The sequence below is a fragment of the Myiozetetes cayanensis genome, unplaced genomic scaffold (genome assembly GCF_022539395.1).
Source record: "Myiozetetes cayanensis isolate MyiCay16 unplaced genomic scaffold, myiCay2020 scf5-8, whole genome shotgun sequence".
Lineage (NCBI taxonomy): Eukaryota > Metazoa > Chordata > Aves > Passeriformes > Tyrannidae > Myiozetetes > Myiozetetes cayanensis.
The window spans coordinates 33993959-34010839 of NW_026087742.1; the positions used below are offsets into that span (position 1 = coordinate 33993959).

Genomic DNA, 16881 nt, shown 5'->3' on the forward strand with positions numbered 1-16881 from the left:
AACCCTTCCTGCACACACACACTTCCCTCACAAAAAGGGAGGTGACATTTTATGTTTTATTTTGAAATTATTCTGATTCCTGCCACAGAGAGTCTTTCTTAGTTATGAAGGTTGTGGATCAATTTTTGAAATAGGATTTACTGCAGTCTCTACTATCCATTATGAATTACTGGCTAGTTTGATGACAGCCCTCTCCCAGCTTGATGACAAACCTTTCCCATTAGCCTTTTTTGGACACTTCTGGTTGGTGATTTATTTTTAAACAACTACTGTGCCTTTATACCCAGACTTAACACAGATGAGTGTTGGCTGCTTCCTTTGGTCAGACCCGTGTTTGAAACAACAAATCCCCACTTCACTGTTTTAGTTGAAGCTGTTTTATTTGTAGGCTTTCGTAAAATGGGCATTCATCCTTTTCTCTTTCTGCTGAGGGAAAGAGTTGGCTGCTGCCAGAAAGTGTTCTCATATAGACAGTGGTGTTAGCGTAAAGCCTGTAACACAGCTGCCTCAGTGGAGCATCTTACTGTTGAAAATTCACGATGACAGTTTTTCTGAGGTTTTGATTATGCAGCTCCTTTAAGTGCCAGTGAAGCCCATGTGCTTTAGCAGTTCCAGGACCAGGCTTTTTTTTCTGTACATTCTGTCAATGAAGAAGTGAGACCTTAAACATCTAATAGGTTAGAGGGGAAAGCTTGTAGGGAAGACCTGGCCTGATACATGATAGTTAACTTTTTAGCTACTCTTAACATTTGCAAAACAGAGCCATCCTTTCTTCAGCCATGTTTTTAAAGCTTTCTAAAGAGTGAGCCCAGATGAAACAGTCTGATTTATGTGCTCGTTTGATGGTTCTGCACTTATGAGGATTAATTTGCTCATTTGATGGGGAGTACAGCATGCTTTAGGCTCAGTTGATTGTCTGCTGCAGTTTCTAAATTGTTTTTAGTATTGCTACGTTCCTTAGACAGTTCATTCTGTTACTGAGTACTTGCTGTAATTTATATACTTTTCCCCCAAGAAATGTGACCTATTATTTGGCTGTGCTAATGTGCAGGATGTTCGAATGAACATGCCTATCCATGCAATCCTCTGCAGTTTATATAACAAACCCACTACATGTATTTGGTACCTTTAAACTGTGCCAGGAATAACTGTACATTTTGTTCTTGGTCAAAGATCCTCTTTCTTGTTATTTTGTACTTGGTTAAAATGTTTGCTGTAAATCTTAAAACCTGAGTAGCTTTTTTAGGTACCTTACATGTTTAACATAAAGAGAATAGTTAAATTTAAGGTGAGTAAATTGTTCTGATAAAGGGATTCTGTGGGTTGTCTGCCCCAGAGGTGGATTGTGAGACTTCGGGCTTATATTTGAATTAAAGTTGAAACCATCTCCTCATTACCTTCCTTGCTTTCCCGGTGTTGTGATACAGCTCTGTGTCACTTGGAGTAGCTTAGAACCATACTGCAGTTTCTGGATTTGGTAAATCTAGCAGTAGATTTACTGGTAGTGCCTCCTGTGTGATCTGGATCAGTGGTCTTTAACTGTACTGTCACTGGCTTTTCCTTGGGAACATTGCTTGTTCCCAATAAATGATCAAAGATATCGTGCAGCTTTGTAACTGTAACCATTACTGTGCTCAAAACTTCTCTAAAATGAAGGTTGTCAATTCTGCCACTGGCTTTTATCTTTACAGCTCCTTGGCTGTAGTCTGTAAATACTTCATAGACTCTTAAATTTATCCTCATCAGTCAGCTGTAAGTGACAAATATGATAACCATTTTTTGCATAAGAAGTAGAATCATAGAATTATTTTTTTGGATGGAGTTCAAAAAGTATTCAATAACTTGGTGGGATTCAGTGTTAGAAAACTGAGACATTTGCCCCTTCCAAATTTGTTGGCTTATGTTTTCATAGCATATTGGAATTTTAATTGGTCTGTATGTTCTCAAGGCAATGGATGGAAATAGGAAGTCAATATTCTTCATGACTTTAGGAGGTAAGTGAAAAGTATTATTTTTCTTTTGGAGGAGGAATTGCCATGCTAGTACCATCAGGAGTAGATTTGTAGGATCTCCCACCATTGGGAAAGAAGACCGCACTGTGCCTCTTTACAGAAAAATCCTCTGTATTTCAGTTGTCTTGCCTGATGTCGGATATGAAGAACAAAAGCTAGAATACGTCCCTGCTTTGTGAACTTTGCTTGTTTCACCAATAATCTAATTGTTGTTCCTCTTGATTTGCTTTCCAAATTTTAGAGAAAGTGAATCAGGGTTTTACAGACCTGCATTGATTGCCATGTGGCTTTATTTCCTTCGTTTACTGTTGTCTGTAGCAACCATCCAAGTTCTGCTGAAAGTCTTATATCCCCTGAGACCACCAACACATGAGAGTAGAAATCAAGCCCTATACTTCTTGCATTAGGGTAGGCTACACTTTTTTTCCCGTGTAAAATCATGCCCAGTTATTGTTAGGGTGACAAAACTAGCTGACAGTAATTACCAGACAAGAATTTTTCATAGTACTGAAGTCAATTCACTACAGTAATTTTGGCGATTGCAATATCGTTGAGCCGTTCTGACTGAAAATGTCTTTGGATCTGATGTGTTTCAGGACACAGAGATTGTAACCAAATTCATCTCAGGTGGCTTGAGTCCAAGTCTAGGTGATATCTTGATTTTTAAGGGCATATTACTAGTTTAGCTTGCTAGAGGTGCTTTCTTCTGCTTTGACATTTGGTGTTTGTCCTCCTGTCTTTGGGCTGGCTGTAGTCATTCATCCATTGCAGAGTCAGACCAGCTACCTTCCCTTTGTGGAAAACGTTCAAGAGCAGGAAGGAGGATTATCCAGCTCCTGGCATGACAGAGAGACAGGTGAAGTGTTTTAGACTTAATCTGTACATCGGTAAATCTTGCATTGTTTTAAATATAGAATTCTTTAGCTGCAAAATTAGAGGTCATGAATTCTCCTACCTTTTGTTTGAGCAGAATTGACAGATTTTACTACTTTTTGCTATTGTATATGTGCATAAGGCTTTAATGATTGTGAGTGGGTGTTACATCAAACCCCTGATTTATTGAAAAGCAAGGCTTGTTGAGTACTGTTGCACCATGGTTTCTGTCAACAGCCTTAGTGTTGAGAACAGAAGTGGCCCTTCTGATAGCGTATGTGAAGAAGTGTGGCTTCCTCCTGAGATTGGTCTTGTGATAAAAGCTTCCTGCCTTTCTTGAAAAGAGAAAACACCATGAATGCATGCTTTGCTGTAGGCCCTGTACTGCTTGGCAGAGAAGGCAATTCTCAGACCTGGAGGCACTGTTGTGTCAGTTTTGAAGAAAGATGCTTGGGAAGAAGAAGTCTTGCTCATTATTTGAAATGGCTTCACTTGAGAATTCTGTTATGCAGAGTGTTATGCAGCTGGCAAGTGAGGGTTTCTATTAGTTCCTCGTGACCAAAGTAAGAACAGCTTTCTTGAGAACAGGAAGAGGTTGACCAATGCTTCCACCAGTTCTCAAAATATTATTCTAAGCTCTGAAACTTCTAGCTTTCCTCAAAAGAAAAAACAAGCTGATTAAAAAGAGAAACTTGAGAGTGCTACATGATGTTGGTAGCTAATTACCATTTCCCATATAATATATGACTTTCTGAATTTTCTTGCTGATTATTTTGTGTTAACTGCTTTTAATCAGTTACAATCAGCATCTGATTTATTTAATTATTTTATGGATAGCAGCATGTGATAAATAAAATCACAATTCACTTTTTATTAGGCCATCACCAGAATAGAAATATTCTTCATCAAAAGCTGTTGTCTAATATCAGTGAAACTTTTCTAGGCAGAATAGGAAGGCGTTTTTATAAGGTGCACCAAAAATTAAGTAGCATTAACCTTTGTGTTCTGTTTTAATTAGTTCAGAAAGATTGTGTGACATACACGCATTTAAACAATAACATTGGGAAGTGAGTTGAGCATCTCTTTAAATTAGTCATTGTAATCGGTAGTACTGTTTACACCTTGGTCATGATAAATCACTAGTTTGAAAATGTTTTTTAGATTAGGTTTGTATTAGTTTACCTCATATCTCAGTGGGTAAATTACAATACATGGTAACAAATCAATTGAGACAAAGAAATTTTTGTTCAATTTGCAAATACTGAGAGCTACTACTTAAAATTGCTACCAGTGGGAAATGTAAAAGATGAGGTAATCCCTAAAGAAAAAGGACTGTGGTTGTGAAACACATTAAATGTAAATCTTGTAAAGCTTGTAGGGAATGTACTGAATTGAACCCGCTCAGAGTTCATGCTAACAAAAAACTGGTCAATAAAGGCAGATAAAGGAATTGTAAATGACTACTTAAATTAGTCTGGAATTCCAGAACATGTGCTTGGATAATATGAAATAAAGCTGTCTAAATATGCGGGTCTCATTAATTTACTTGTCAGAGTGAATGTCTATGTTACAAGACCCAAGGCTGCTGCATTAGCTTGCTGGTGTTTAAATCTCTGTTGTGTTCCAGGGGTTAGAGTGGAGAATAGGGATAGAGATCCTTTGATTTTGCTCTTTGTTGTCCCAATAACTCACTGAGGAGCTACAGGTGGACCATGAAAGCTCACCTCAGTTTGCTTTTACTTAGGTTGCAAAAGAGTTTGGCTTCACTTGTTTATGATAGCTTGGGAATGAATTCTACAGGAACATTCTGGTGCTCGTTGCTATGTCACACACCCCGTAGTCTTGTCTGTTGGCTTTCTTTTACCAATGCTCTTCAAACCACCAGGGCTAGGTGCAACAAAGTCACAGCAAAGAGTCAAAATGAATGGACAAACACAGATGTAGGAATAACTGTAGGATGATCAACAAGGCCAAGTGCAAGGTCCTGCACCTGGGTCAGGGCAGTTTGAAGCACAAATAGAGGCTGGGAGGAGAATGGATTGAGAGCAGCCCTGAGGAGAAAGACTTGGGAGTGTTGGTGGACGTGACCTGGCAATGTGCACTTGCACATTTACAGCATAAGCTGTAAAGAGTAAGGCACCTGTGTCCTGGGCTGCATCAAAGGCAGTGTGGCCAGCAGGTCAAGGAAGGTGATTCTTCCCTTCTACTTCACTCTGGTGAGGTCCCACTTGGAGTGTTGCATCCAGATCTGGGGCTGCCAGCGTGAGAAAGATGTGGTCCTGTTGGACAGAGTCCACAAAGTTGAGGGGAGGGCTGAAGCACCTCTCTGGTGAAGACAGACTGGGGGAGTTTGGGTTGTTCAATCTGGAGAAGAGGCTTCAGGGAGATCACATTGTGGCCTCTTAGTACTTGAAGCAGACTTATGAGAAAAGTAGGGACAGACATTTTACAAGTGTCTGTGGTGGTAGGACAAGGGTCAATGGTTTTAAACTGACAGAGAACAGGTTTAAATGAGATGTTAGGAAGAAATTCTTTGCTGTGAGGGTGGTGAAGCACTGGAACAGGTTGTACACAGAAGATGTGTCTCCCCCATGCTGTGCAAGTCTTTAAGGATAGGTTGGATGGGGCATTGAGCAACCTGGTTCAGGGGGAGGTATCCCTGCCAATGTCAGGGGATTTGGACTTCTTTAAAGGTCCTGTCCAACCTAAGCTGTTCATTATAGTCTTGGAGTTCATTATGGTTCTGGGCTTAGGGCAGTGTTACCCTTTTATCCTGAAACTTGGAGGCTGCATCAAGCCCGATTACACCTGTTGTTTCTGCACATTGTTTTTCTAGCAGCCTCTGGTCAGGCAGCAGCAAAGTTCCTGGTGGATCAGTTTCAAATGGGATAGAGGGAGGGAATGCATGATGGTTGCATATGCTCCTTCTAACCATTTTGGAGCTGAAAATCTGAATATTTCTCTGACCCTAAATCCTGAGGGGCACTGACTATATGCAAGTGTGCTTGTATATTCCTGCTCTGGCCAGAGTGGTCTTTCGACTACTATCTTTTATTCTATCTGGCAACATTAATAATCAAAACCATGTTTGACAATTGTCATGTGCTTTCTGCAGGCCAGCTTGCAGCTGTTTGCTGTCCTTCTGCTGTGTGATTGGAAAGAATGAAGGTTTTAGCTGGCTTCAGTGGATCATTTCTCAGATGCAGAAACCTCTGCTCTGTGATGGTGACAGGGCAGTCTTACTTGGACCTCCTTTCTCTGGCATTTCTGTTGAGGCAGAGGAGATTAAATGGCCTATTTCTTCAGTTTCCCATGCTGGCTGCTGGCCTGGTTTGTGGCTAATTCAGTTCATGAGCATTATACTGCTGGATTTAATTTTTTTTCTCTGGCTTTCTGTTATGTAGTTAATTGCAGTGTTGAACTGTTCAATCCTTTGTGCAGAGAAAACTAAAGAAAGGTGAAAGTCAGTTACAGGCTGGGACCAGGAATCTCAATGTAAATACCAAGCATTTTTTGGGAGGGGGGTGGGAAGAAGGAAAGGGAGAAAAATAGGTAGAGAAGTCAGGAGAAGAAAAAAAAAATCATAATCTTGGAAAATGTTACATATACCACAACTGCAGAGTTTATTAACCCTGAAAGTGCAGGATGAGCACAAATGGAATTTGTACGTGTAATAGAAGTTACCCTGAACAGTTTGTAAATTTGAGCCTATGTTTACATGACAAATTTGCAAATGTTCTCAGGAAGGAGCAAGACTTAAGTCAAAGGGAGTTACTGTGCTATTAGTCTTGTTAGTTTTAATACTGGTTTATTTATGCTATATTAGTGATGAGTTTTGCAAATCCTCGAACATCTAGTTAGGGAATCAACACTCATATATCATTTGAGAAAGAAGAACAGTTTTCATATAGTATTTCTGCTGTATAAGAGACACAGCCAGGTGTGTCCTTTGTTTGCACAAATGTGGAAGTAACCAGAGGAAAGGGAGATCAAGTATTACGGAATGCAGAGATGGGTGTTTGGTGCAATGTTTTCTCTGGGTATTCTAAAAGCTGAATTTGGGAAAAAATTTGAGAAGTTTCAGAAAATAGATGCAAGACTTTAATGAACTCTGTAAAATATGCTTTATCGTGGGTGTTAAATTGCTTAGTCTTTAGAGAGTTCACAATTAAGTTGCTTTTGTAGAAGGTAAAGGTAAGAAATTAATTGATCTGTTAATGAGTGTCTGGAAAGAACTTGTGTCTCGCAGAAGTCAAATATGTGCTGATCTACTCATTGGACAAGTAAGGTTTCAACAGTTCAGTAATGAAGGTGGACACATTCAGACTCCTTTTAAAAAGTAAAAGATGGAGGTGTATGAAATTCACATCTGTAAAGTGGAATGAATTGAGTTTTTTATGGTTTTTCAGAAAGTAGGAACTTAAATATCTGTCTCTTTAAAGGTTTCGGTTCAGCTTCAGTGTTGTATTTTAACATATCTTAAAAATAAAATATTTTAAGTCTATAAAATATATAGGATGGCAGCATATTCTATATTGGTATTGTAGTAATTTCATCGAAAGTTGTAAAAATAATTAAGCTTCTCAGTTAAGTTAAATCTGTCATCTGGAGTGAGGTTCCCTTACACTTGGCATTTTGTGTACAGAATTCATGAGAAAAAAATTCAGAAGCTTCCTGTTCATTTTGCATTGTTGCTTCTGAATCTCACCCTTCTGAATCTCACTCACTCTTGTTTTCAAAAGTTGTGTGATGGTGAGCTAATATGGGCTATAGCAATAGTTCACATGTAATCAAGTTGAAAGATGTTATTGATGATTTTGGATCATCTGTCAAAAACCTTTTTATAATGTAATTTGCTTTTCATGGAGAAGCACAAATTTTATAGGCCAGAGCTGTCAGTTAGCTGTTGTATCCAAGATCAGCAAACCTAATAGTGAAAAGATGTCTTTTGTGGTATTGCATTCATTTTTGTTCTTGTAAACAATTTGCACCATTTTCATATTAATGAAATAGTTTCGTTTTCTGGTTGGGTTTTTTTTTTTTTTAATGCACAATTAGAAGTAGATGCCAAAAGGTGTCAGGTGATTAAAAAACATGCATTTCTAAAGTAATGAATTTGCATGAGCAGTTCCCTCCACTGCTTGCATTTGCAGTTTTAAGTTTGGTAAAACAGTAACTATTTTGATAACTTATTATAAGACCATTTTATTTTTGCGAATACTTAGAAAATTAGAAACATCTGGAATCTAAAGTACTGGTTTTTTTCTTTTTCCTACCATTTCCATCAATAATGCACCATTATTTTCCACTTTAGTTCTGTGTACAAGTGGTTTCTCTCTTTTTTCTAAATATATTTTTTAAACCCAGTTGCATGGAATTTGATCAGAAGCAACTTCTATTTTTGGAGTGGGAAAAGTTGGTCATCTTTGTCTGGAGATGACATTAGAGCTTGCATGGTGTTATAGAGTAGTGAGATAAGTTAGGCTGCCATTTCACCTCTGACATAATGTAACACACTGTACATTCTTTATAATGAAGAACAATTTTAGGATTCAGTAACAATCAGCTTGGCAACACATTTATTTCACACTGAGATCACTAAAACTACATGTTCATAATTTGCTTTCTCACTCCCATCACTGAGTAGAGGTATCTGAAGTCATTGCCTAAGCCTGTAATGATTCTTATTTTAGGTTTATTCACAGTGAACTGAATGCGAATAAATCTAAAATTTTTACAACTTCCTAAATAATCTGATTATAATGTAATATTTAGTGCAGAAGCAGTTAAAAATCAGTTACATTCCTAGTCAGCAGTGTCTTTGAGAATAGTGTTATTATTTCATAAATGGACAGTTTTGCCTGGCATGATTTGTGTCAGCAGTACTCTGCATATTTTTATCAGATTTAATACAATGAAATAAACTTCCCAGTTCAATATACTTAATACCTTTAACACATTATTTAAAATTCTTATGACATTTGTGTCCGAGGGATTTAAACTTCATCAGTATTGAAATAAGTTGTATGCAAATATTATGCAGCATGAATATTGACTATTGTTATACTAATAACTTTAGTAGATTTGAAATTAGATATAGACCAGGCAAGATGTGTTCAATAACCTAGGTTTTTAGTCAAAGTAGATTGGATGTCTTGTAGGGATCCTCTTAACTCTCAGCAAGATGTTATCACATATGGAATTTCAGAAAGTGTATGAAGTGTGGAAGCTCATTGTTGTTTTTTCATTGATGATGTGGAATTCTTCATTTGTGCAGTTTTCTTTTCATCTGTTCTTTGTGGAGCATTAAGGACAGCCTGTTTCGGTGGTTGACAGCCCTTTCCAGGAAGAAATTTTTCCTTATATCCACTCTAAACTTCCTCGGTGCAATTTGAGGCCATTTCTTCTTGTCCTATCACTTGTTATTTGGGAGAAGAGACTGATCTCTGCCTCACTACACCCTCCTTTCAGATTGTTGTAGAGAGTCATAAGGTACCCCCTTTTCTCCAGGCTAAACAACCCTCAGCTGCTCCTAATAAGACTTGTGCTGCAGACCCTTTCCTACCTCCACTGCCTTTGTTTGGACACGCTCCAGTAGAATTCTGTTTGTGTCTGCATTTATAGGGCAGAAAGGAAAAAAAATAGAAATTGAAGACTGTGCAGGAACTTTGAAAAAACAGAAGTGTTACAGATGTATTTAAAGACTGGCAAAATTTTGCCAGCTGATTACTTTTATCATTAGTCTGTGTGATGTTATAGTCCTGTGAAGGTGTTAAAAAGTCAAAAGGATGCAGGCGTAAAGTATTTTCTGCCGATGTCCACCTCCTTCACCCTAAAGACTATACAGTGGTAAAATTAGACCCGTTATACCTTTGATAGGTAAACTTCTTTAAGCATCCTCTTGGATTTTACTTGCCTAAAACCCCAATAGCTCTTTCTCTGGCCTTGTCATTGTCAGTCTGGGAATGGCTATAGGTGGCCTCATCCCCCCATGCAGTTTGGGTGAGAAGCTGTGATTGTAGTGCTAATCTTCTAAGTGAAGCCCGGCACATGAAGGGTGGCCCATAGGAGGATGTCTGTGGTTCTATGTGTGCTGTTGCTGTGATGTTTCCTCATTTCTGAATGGCTTTGACATCTGGCATTAACAATGTGAGTACAAGTGTATTAAGGGAGAGCTTTTACAAGTAGATTGAAAAGAAAGTCATGCACACCAATGGTTTTCAAAAGAAACGAAAGCAGCTTAGCTGTATAGAGAGAATGCTCAATTTGGTTGAAACATCCCTAAAAATGTTGGTGAAAGAAGCCGATTTTGGGAAATACAAAAGGCTGTATGGGGTTCACTTCATCTCTCAGAGAAGAAAGGGCTGAGAAACAGATTTGCAGTGGGGCATTGCCCTGCATCCTCCTGGGTGTGAATGAAGTAATAGGTTTTGCAGCCCAGTGTTCTGGAGTGCACACGTTCATTTACAGGTATATGGGCAGAACATAAGGTAATAAAAAGGTATTTTATTAAGTTATTTTCTGCAGAAAATTATTTAGAAAAGGGTAAAACGCACGTAATCTGTGTCTAGGAAGACTGAGGAATTAATCTCAAGTGATGTCTTCAATATTACATTTGTTGAGATACAGCTGTCCTAAGGTAGTGTAGCAGAAACCCAGCAAGTTTTGCAGTCATGGAAGCATTGAGCTGCTGATTTTTAAAATCTCTATTTAGAAAGATGATCAGCAATTGCAAACTGCTTTTATTTATAAACTTTCTAAATGTGGTATTTTTTTTCCAAACAGCCTGCTAACTGCTCCTTAACATAGATCCTTAAATGTTAGAGTATTTTCTTAATTAGAACCAGATATTAGAACCATGTTTTGTTACAGTTGAAATTGAAACTGGCTTCACTGTTTGCTATGGAAACAAGTCTTTAAAACAAATCTGTTCATATGTACTCTGATGTACCAATCCATGAATTTATGTAACCTGGGAATTTTTCTTCTTGCCTTTTTGCAACCATCTTGTGGAGAGAATGGTGGTACAGAACGTATTATAGTTTGCATTAAACTATTAATCTATATATAATGTCAGAAGTACATGCTAATTTTCCCACTGGATTAAGGAAAGGATGGGCTGACTGACACAGAAAGATATACAACCTAATTAAAGATCAACCTAATTAAAGATTTCCCCAAAGTTGTGTTCCCTGTCATTTGCACATGACGGGGTTGTGTTTTGTAATACCACCATTACTGAGAGTTAAGAGAGGCTCAGGTTCTTTTAGGAAAAGAGCTGACTCATACTATTTTTTCATACTCATTTGTCAATTTCAGTGTATATCATTAAATAGCATGAGTTATGAAATACCATACAGCTATTTTTCCCTCAGTATGCCACTTGTACCTGGTAGCCTCTGGAAGACCATTATATGGCTGAGTGTATCTGACCTGCAAAAAGAGTCTTGTGGAACAGCTGCGGTGTTGGGGAGGTCTGTGCACTGTTCAGGTGGTTACTTATGCTGAAACCAAAATCCTCGATACAGGTCTCACCTTGCAATAAACTTTTGCCTAAACTGTGCAGATTGGTCTGAATTACTTACTTGAGGGTTTCAAGTGTAAAATAGGGGCTAGAAGGTAGCAGAAAATTTTAAAAATGTTATAAGAGTTGAAATAAATCTTCATGAGCTGCATTGTCTGTTTTTTCAGTAACAAATTTGTGTGTGTGTTTGTTGATGCAGGCCACAGAAACATTGTTCCGAATGGCAGTAGCAAGAGGAGCTATAACACCTTTAAGACATGGAGAAGTAAGGCTGATTATATCTGTATCTTTTTTTTATTTTTTTATTTATATGTGATATAATGCTTTATTAATATAATGCTCTGTAAATTCTTGGGAGATGTACTGAGTTGGACTATATATAACTTGCTTACCTACATTACAGTATTTTTTTAAAGGAGAACAGGATCTTAATATTGACCAACCAGAAATGAGGTATTTTTCAAAAAACACTCTGTTTTTCTCTTTGCTTCAGTCATAACTTAGCCTTATAATAAAAGTGACTCACAGGAATGTCCTTTCAGCTGGATTGTTTTTCATTGGATTTTCTCTATTAAAGGTTATCAAATCTAGAGAAATTCACATGATGTCAGTATTTGTTACTGGGTAGCTGTGGAGAGGTTACTTCATCCTTTATTCCTTTCAAGAAATAGTAACTTCATGTAATATATGAAGTATTAATACATTATTATTCTAAAGAGGATAAATATATCTGAATATTTTGTTGCTCATGCATGTTTCTGTTTTTACCTTCTTTGTGTGGTTTTATATCAGGTAAACATTGTTTTGAGCGTGGATGATTAAATATCTCCAATATGAGGAGGTGCAGTTTATACTTAGGTTGAATTTCATTTAAACAATACAAATAAAATAATAAAAATTAAATAATATTCTATAAATAAAAATATAATAAAATATAATATAATAAATAGATATAATAATAAAAAATATTGTAGTCAATCATGATGCTGGAAATGAGGACTTATCTGGGCATTGCCACAGCTGGATGCTACAGTGTGTAGGGTTTTAAATATAGAAACTTTAGTGTTTTTCCATGGTAATCTGATTTGGTCATATTTTTAGATAACTTTGTCTATCAAAGATACAGCATTCAATCTGGAATGTAGACCTAGATTGACCCTGGAATCCCAACTGTGCTGTGATTTATTCTTTATGCTGATGAAGTTCCCATAATTTCTCTTTTGCAACAAAGTAATATATCTTTGCATTGGTATTTGAAGATGTACCTGAGATTTCATGTTCTGCCATTGTCCATAGTTTTAGCTTTTCAGAGTATCTGGGTGCTCTACTTATTTTATATATCACTCTTCAGTCTTTTCTACAGAAGAATGTAATGCAGTTTCCAGAAGTGTTAGTTACCGAATATTTGCAGCCCTTCTAAATTCTCTGTTTAGTGGTGTTTTGTTTTTTTGTTGTTGTTTGTTTGGGGTGGTGTTGTTGTTGTGGGTTGTTGGTTTTTTTTGGTTGGTTTTGGTTTTTTTTAGTGAAGGATATTAAATTTTCTATGTTTTCATGACCAGGTTGCCCAAAGAGTTTGTGGAATCTCCGTCCTTGTAATTACTCACTAAATGGTGTGAATTATGGAAAAAATCAAATGATGTTTTATTTTATAGTGTAACTAATTGTACTATTTGCAGTGCAAAATACCAGGACTACTGCAGACATAATGATCTCTATTGTGAATGATATTAGTAATTTCTGTATCTGATATATCTTATGTTGAGCCAGTTCAGCTCACTGATGTGGTAGAAAAACTTTTGCTTCAGATATTCCTTCTGATCTTTTATCAATTAAACCACTTCAAGGGCTAGAGAAAACCAGATGAGAAGCAGCAAGATAAGTGGTGAGAGGATGTAACCATGGAACTGAGAGAAAGTGCATCTGTTTGATGATGGTGAACTTTATGTTAGTGTAGAGTGTCCTGTGATACTATTGACGAGGTACTCTTTAGGCTTCAGTGGAAATGCAGTCAAAGCTATGCAAGATAATTTATAGATAAAACACTTTCCAGAATTGACTTTCTGTGTAAGAAGCCGGGGGAAAAATAAGAAAATACCTTTTCCTTCTTACATTTTTACTGAGCTTTACGCAAAGGGAAGACAGTTTTGCTCAAGGGAGATATTTTCATTAAATTCCTTTTGTAATTACAATTTCCTTAGTCTGAAAATGGGAAATTACATTATTCAAATGAAACTAATTTTTCCAGAAGAAACATATAATCACCAAGAGTCATACTGGCTTTTTTTAGCTTTTCCAGGAAATTGCTGAATGTTTGCACAGTGTGTAAGTAGAAAGGGAACCAGAAAATAAGTTGAATAAGAATGAAAGTTGACTGTGTTTGAGAAGTGTGAATTTGGCAGTGAAAATCAAAGCAGAGCAAGTTGTTTATTGGAAGTTTCAAAACACAGAGGCAGCGGTCCAATGTGCAAAAGCATTGTTCAACTTTCACACCATAACTTAAAAATGTAACACCATTTAAAATTTGAGAGGGGGTGAAACTGTTCAATATTAGAAGGCAAAAATCATACCTGTTTGATTGAAATTCATAAGTGAAAAAAAGTGACAGTATTCTGTCTGCACCACTGAACGGATTAATGTGCAAACATTTCTTTTCTACAGGCAAAACAGGGTGTGTGAAAAACTGCCCATTATAATCCAGTTGTCATTACCAGCTGGATTTCTAAGTTATAATACTGAATGTCCATGGGAAATCCATTTTCTCCTCCTTTCAACATTTCCTCATTCATTGTGCCTCGTGAAGCTTTTATGCATATAGAATTTGTATGTTTTTCCTTTATTATCCTTGAAGAAATTGAAAAATTAGGTTGTACATGTTTAGATTTTTTACTTTTGCATGTGGTTTGTAAAATTACTGTTAAGATTTTAGAAAACTGTGCTGCCAAAAGTAGTTATCAAAATTGGGAACATAGTGCCAAAAATTGTTTAACGGTGGGATATAGATCATAGGTGTTCCTGGAAAATCTTGTGGCAGTTCCCTTGCTCCTGGTTTGATTGAAGTGTAGCATCCATGGGAGGGATCAAATATAAAAGCATAGTTGATTCTCAAGATTAAATATGTTGTAGTTCATCTTTATTTCTGTCAGTTGTTTTGTTTTGGGTGTGGAGCATGAGGCAGAGCCTTGTTCATTTCTGTTAGCACTTGTAGCCGATTCCCAAATGATCCAAAAATTGCATGAGCAGGTGTGCTCACAGCAAATCCCATGGCTGAGCTTCTGTGTGGAAGTCCTAGGATGTATTTCATTACTGACACAAGGTTTAGAGCTGCTCATTGGCGCAGCTGAGAGCTGTGCATTCGGGAAGCCTGGACTTGACACTACCTAGAGAGTTTCTCCAACTGTTTCTTCTGCTTCTGGTGTTCGTGCAGGAGGCCCAGATCTGCTGATATCAGTTCCTCGTACTGTCTAACCTCTTCCAGACAGACCTGCTGTCTCTGTAGGTGATGGCTGATGTGGCGGCAGTGGTGGGGTTGAGGAAACAAGAGCAGCAACAGCCTACCTGCCGAAGAGAGTGACAAGAAGAATAGGAGGTTGCAGCTGCTTCAGAGTTGTCTGTTTGTGCTTCCCAGTTCTGCGTCCCCTGGAGCTTCTACTGATGCGTGCTGAACCCTAAAGGAGAGCCATAAGGAATAAGGATTGGCAGTACTGGACTGTGAGAAGTCACGGGGTTATTGGTAACAGGATGGAATACATTTGGCAAAGCTGAGGTTAAGTTTGATGACTACACACAGAGAGAAAACTTGCCTAATTTTAACTCGAAATGACCAGTTTTATTTACATTGAACAAATGATGTACCAAAACCAGTGTGTCATATAAGGTTTGTACATCATGTGGAGATGCTGAACCAGGAGAGATCTGATTAGGACACTGGCTTACGGGATTGATGTTCTCAGTCCCTGTAGATAAGAGAAACAAATGCACCCAGAGAAGAAGCAGGGGGATAAAGGAGAGGGTGGAACCCTTAATAGAAAAAATACAATGAAATACAGAGAATGAGATGGACAACAGATATAATGGTAGAGGCATGATTCCCAGAGAGCTGGAACTGATAGCAGCCATGCATGATCTCTGTGGCTGTTGAATTGCTTCTTGCAAGATCTTTTTGATTATGTTAAGTGTCTTAATTACTTTTCATCTGGAAAATGTTTGGGGCATTTTTTTAAGGACATGTTTCTATAGACTTCCTTGCTGCTGCTGATTCCTGATTCCTTTGAGAATTACCAGTTCTATTATCCATATGGAAGAATGGGCGAAATTTAACACGTGCACTCGTGTATGTGTGTCTTGTCTTGGGGATACAGCAGCAGTGAAGCTTAAAGGGAGTTGCCAAACCAGTGCCCTCATGGATAATGAGGCTTGGAGCATTTGTAGCTCTAAAAATATCATTGTCAACCAAATTTGAAGTATATATATATATAAAATGTAACTAATTATTGTACCTTCTAGCTTAAATGGCTTACGGCCTTCTGGTGTAATAAATATAATAATAATAATAATAAATAATGGCCAGTCTTCGCGAGCGAAGATCCGGGGAAGGTCTTTCCACCTTCCAGCCTGCGCATTGGATTTTTTAGGTGAGACACAGTGTGCGCGGAACTGAGCCCACCCTTTAATCCTAAGGTTCATCTGCCGGGGCCAAGCGAGCTTGGACGGTGGCAGCGAGGTCCTTAGGACGTAGGTGGGTTGCCTTTAAGGGCTAACGAGCCCCACCTGCCCGGGAGTGGCCCTGACCGGGAATCGAACCCGGGTCTCCGCGGTGATAGTGCGGCGCCCTTACCACTGGACCACCAGGGGCTCCTGGTGTAATACATGTAATGATATGCATTGCTATGGCAGTGAATATCCATGCTTGAAAGTTGACTTTGTTGAAAGAAGACGTTTCTGCTTTTGTTTAAAGCTATGTTTAACAGATTTCAGAATTAAATTTCTGTTCTGTATGTTTTCTGTAACGTAAATAATGTGAAGTGGAGAGTTTTATGAATTTAGCCCAGGTATCGATAAAAAGTAATTTCTATGGATTTTGTATTCATATTAAATACAAATGATGTGGTTATGTTTTTAACTAAAAATTAAACAAGGTGATTAGTAAGGATCTTTAAAATGTGGGGGTTTTTATGTTTTTACAAGTTAATACGTAACAGTGGGAACAGCAATATGAAATGTTCCTCCGTGCAGCATTTCTGTTCATTCCACAGATGTACAGAATTAATTTGAACATAAGAAAGAAAGGTACACTATTGAAATGACATTCCTGCTAGCTCAGATTCTCCTTGCCTTCCTTCTTCCCAGTCCACCACGTCATAGCAGAGTGCAGTGTAGAATCCTGGAAATTCAGCTGTTGTATATCCAGCTGACATGTCAGTTAAAGCCATATAGACATGAACCTTTTTTATGGTTAGCAATAACTGTAATACT

General features: G+C 37.8%; 1 protein-coding gene across 2 annotated transcripts in view; it reads left to right on the forward strand.

The window, feature by feature from the left end:
• TMEM135 (transmembrane protein 135) overlaps nt 1–16881 on the forward strand; it is a 160287-nt gene that overhangs the window by 56662 nt on the left and 86744 nt on the right. Inside the window, exon 5 of one of the 2 annotated variants that reach the window (XM_050332326.1) lies at nt 11609–11674. The exons of the other annotated variant lie outside the window; for it this stretch is intronic. Coding sequence (XP_050188283.1) covers nt 11609–11674 — 66 coding nt within the window. The remainder of the gene's footprint in view (nt 1–11608; nt 11675–16881) is intronic. 2 annotated transcript variants of the gene reach the window in all.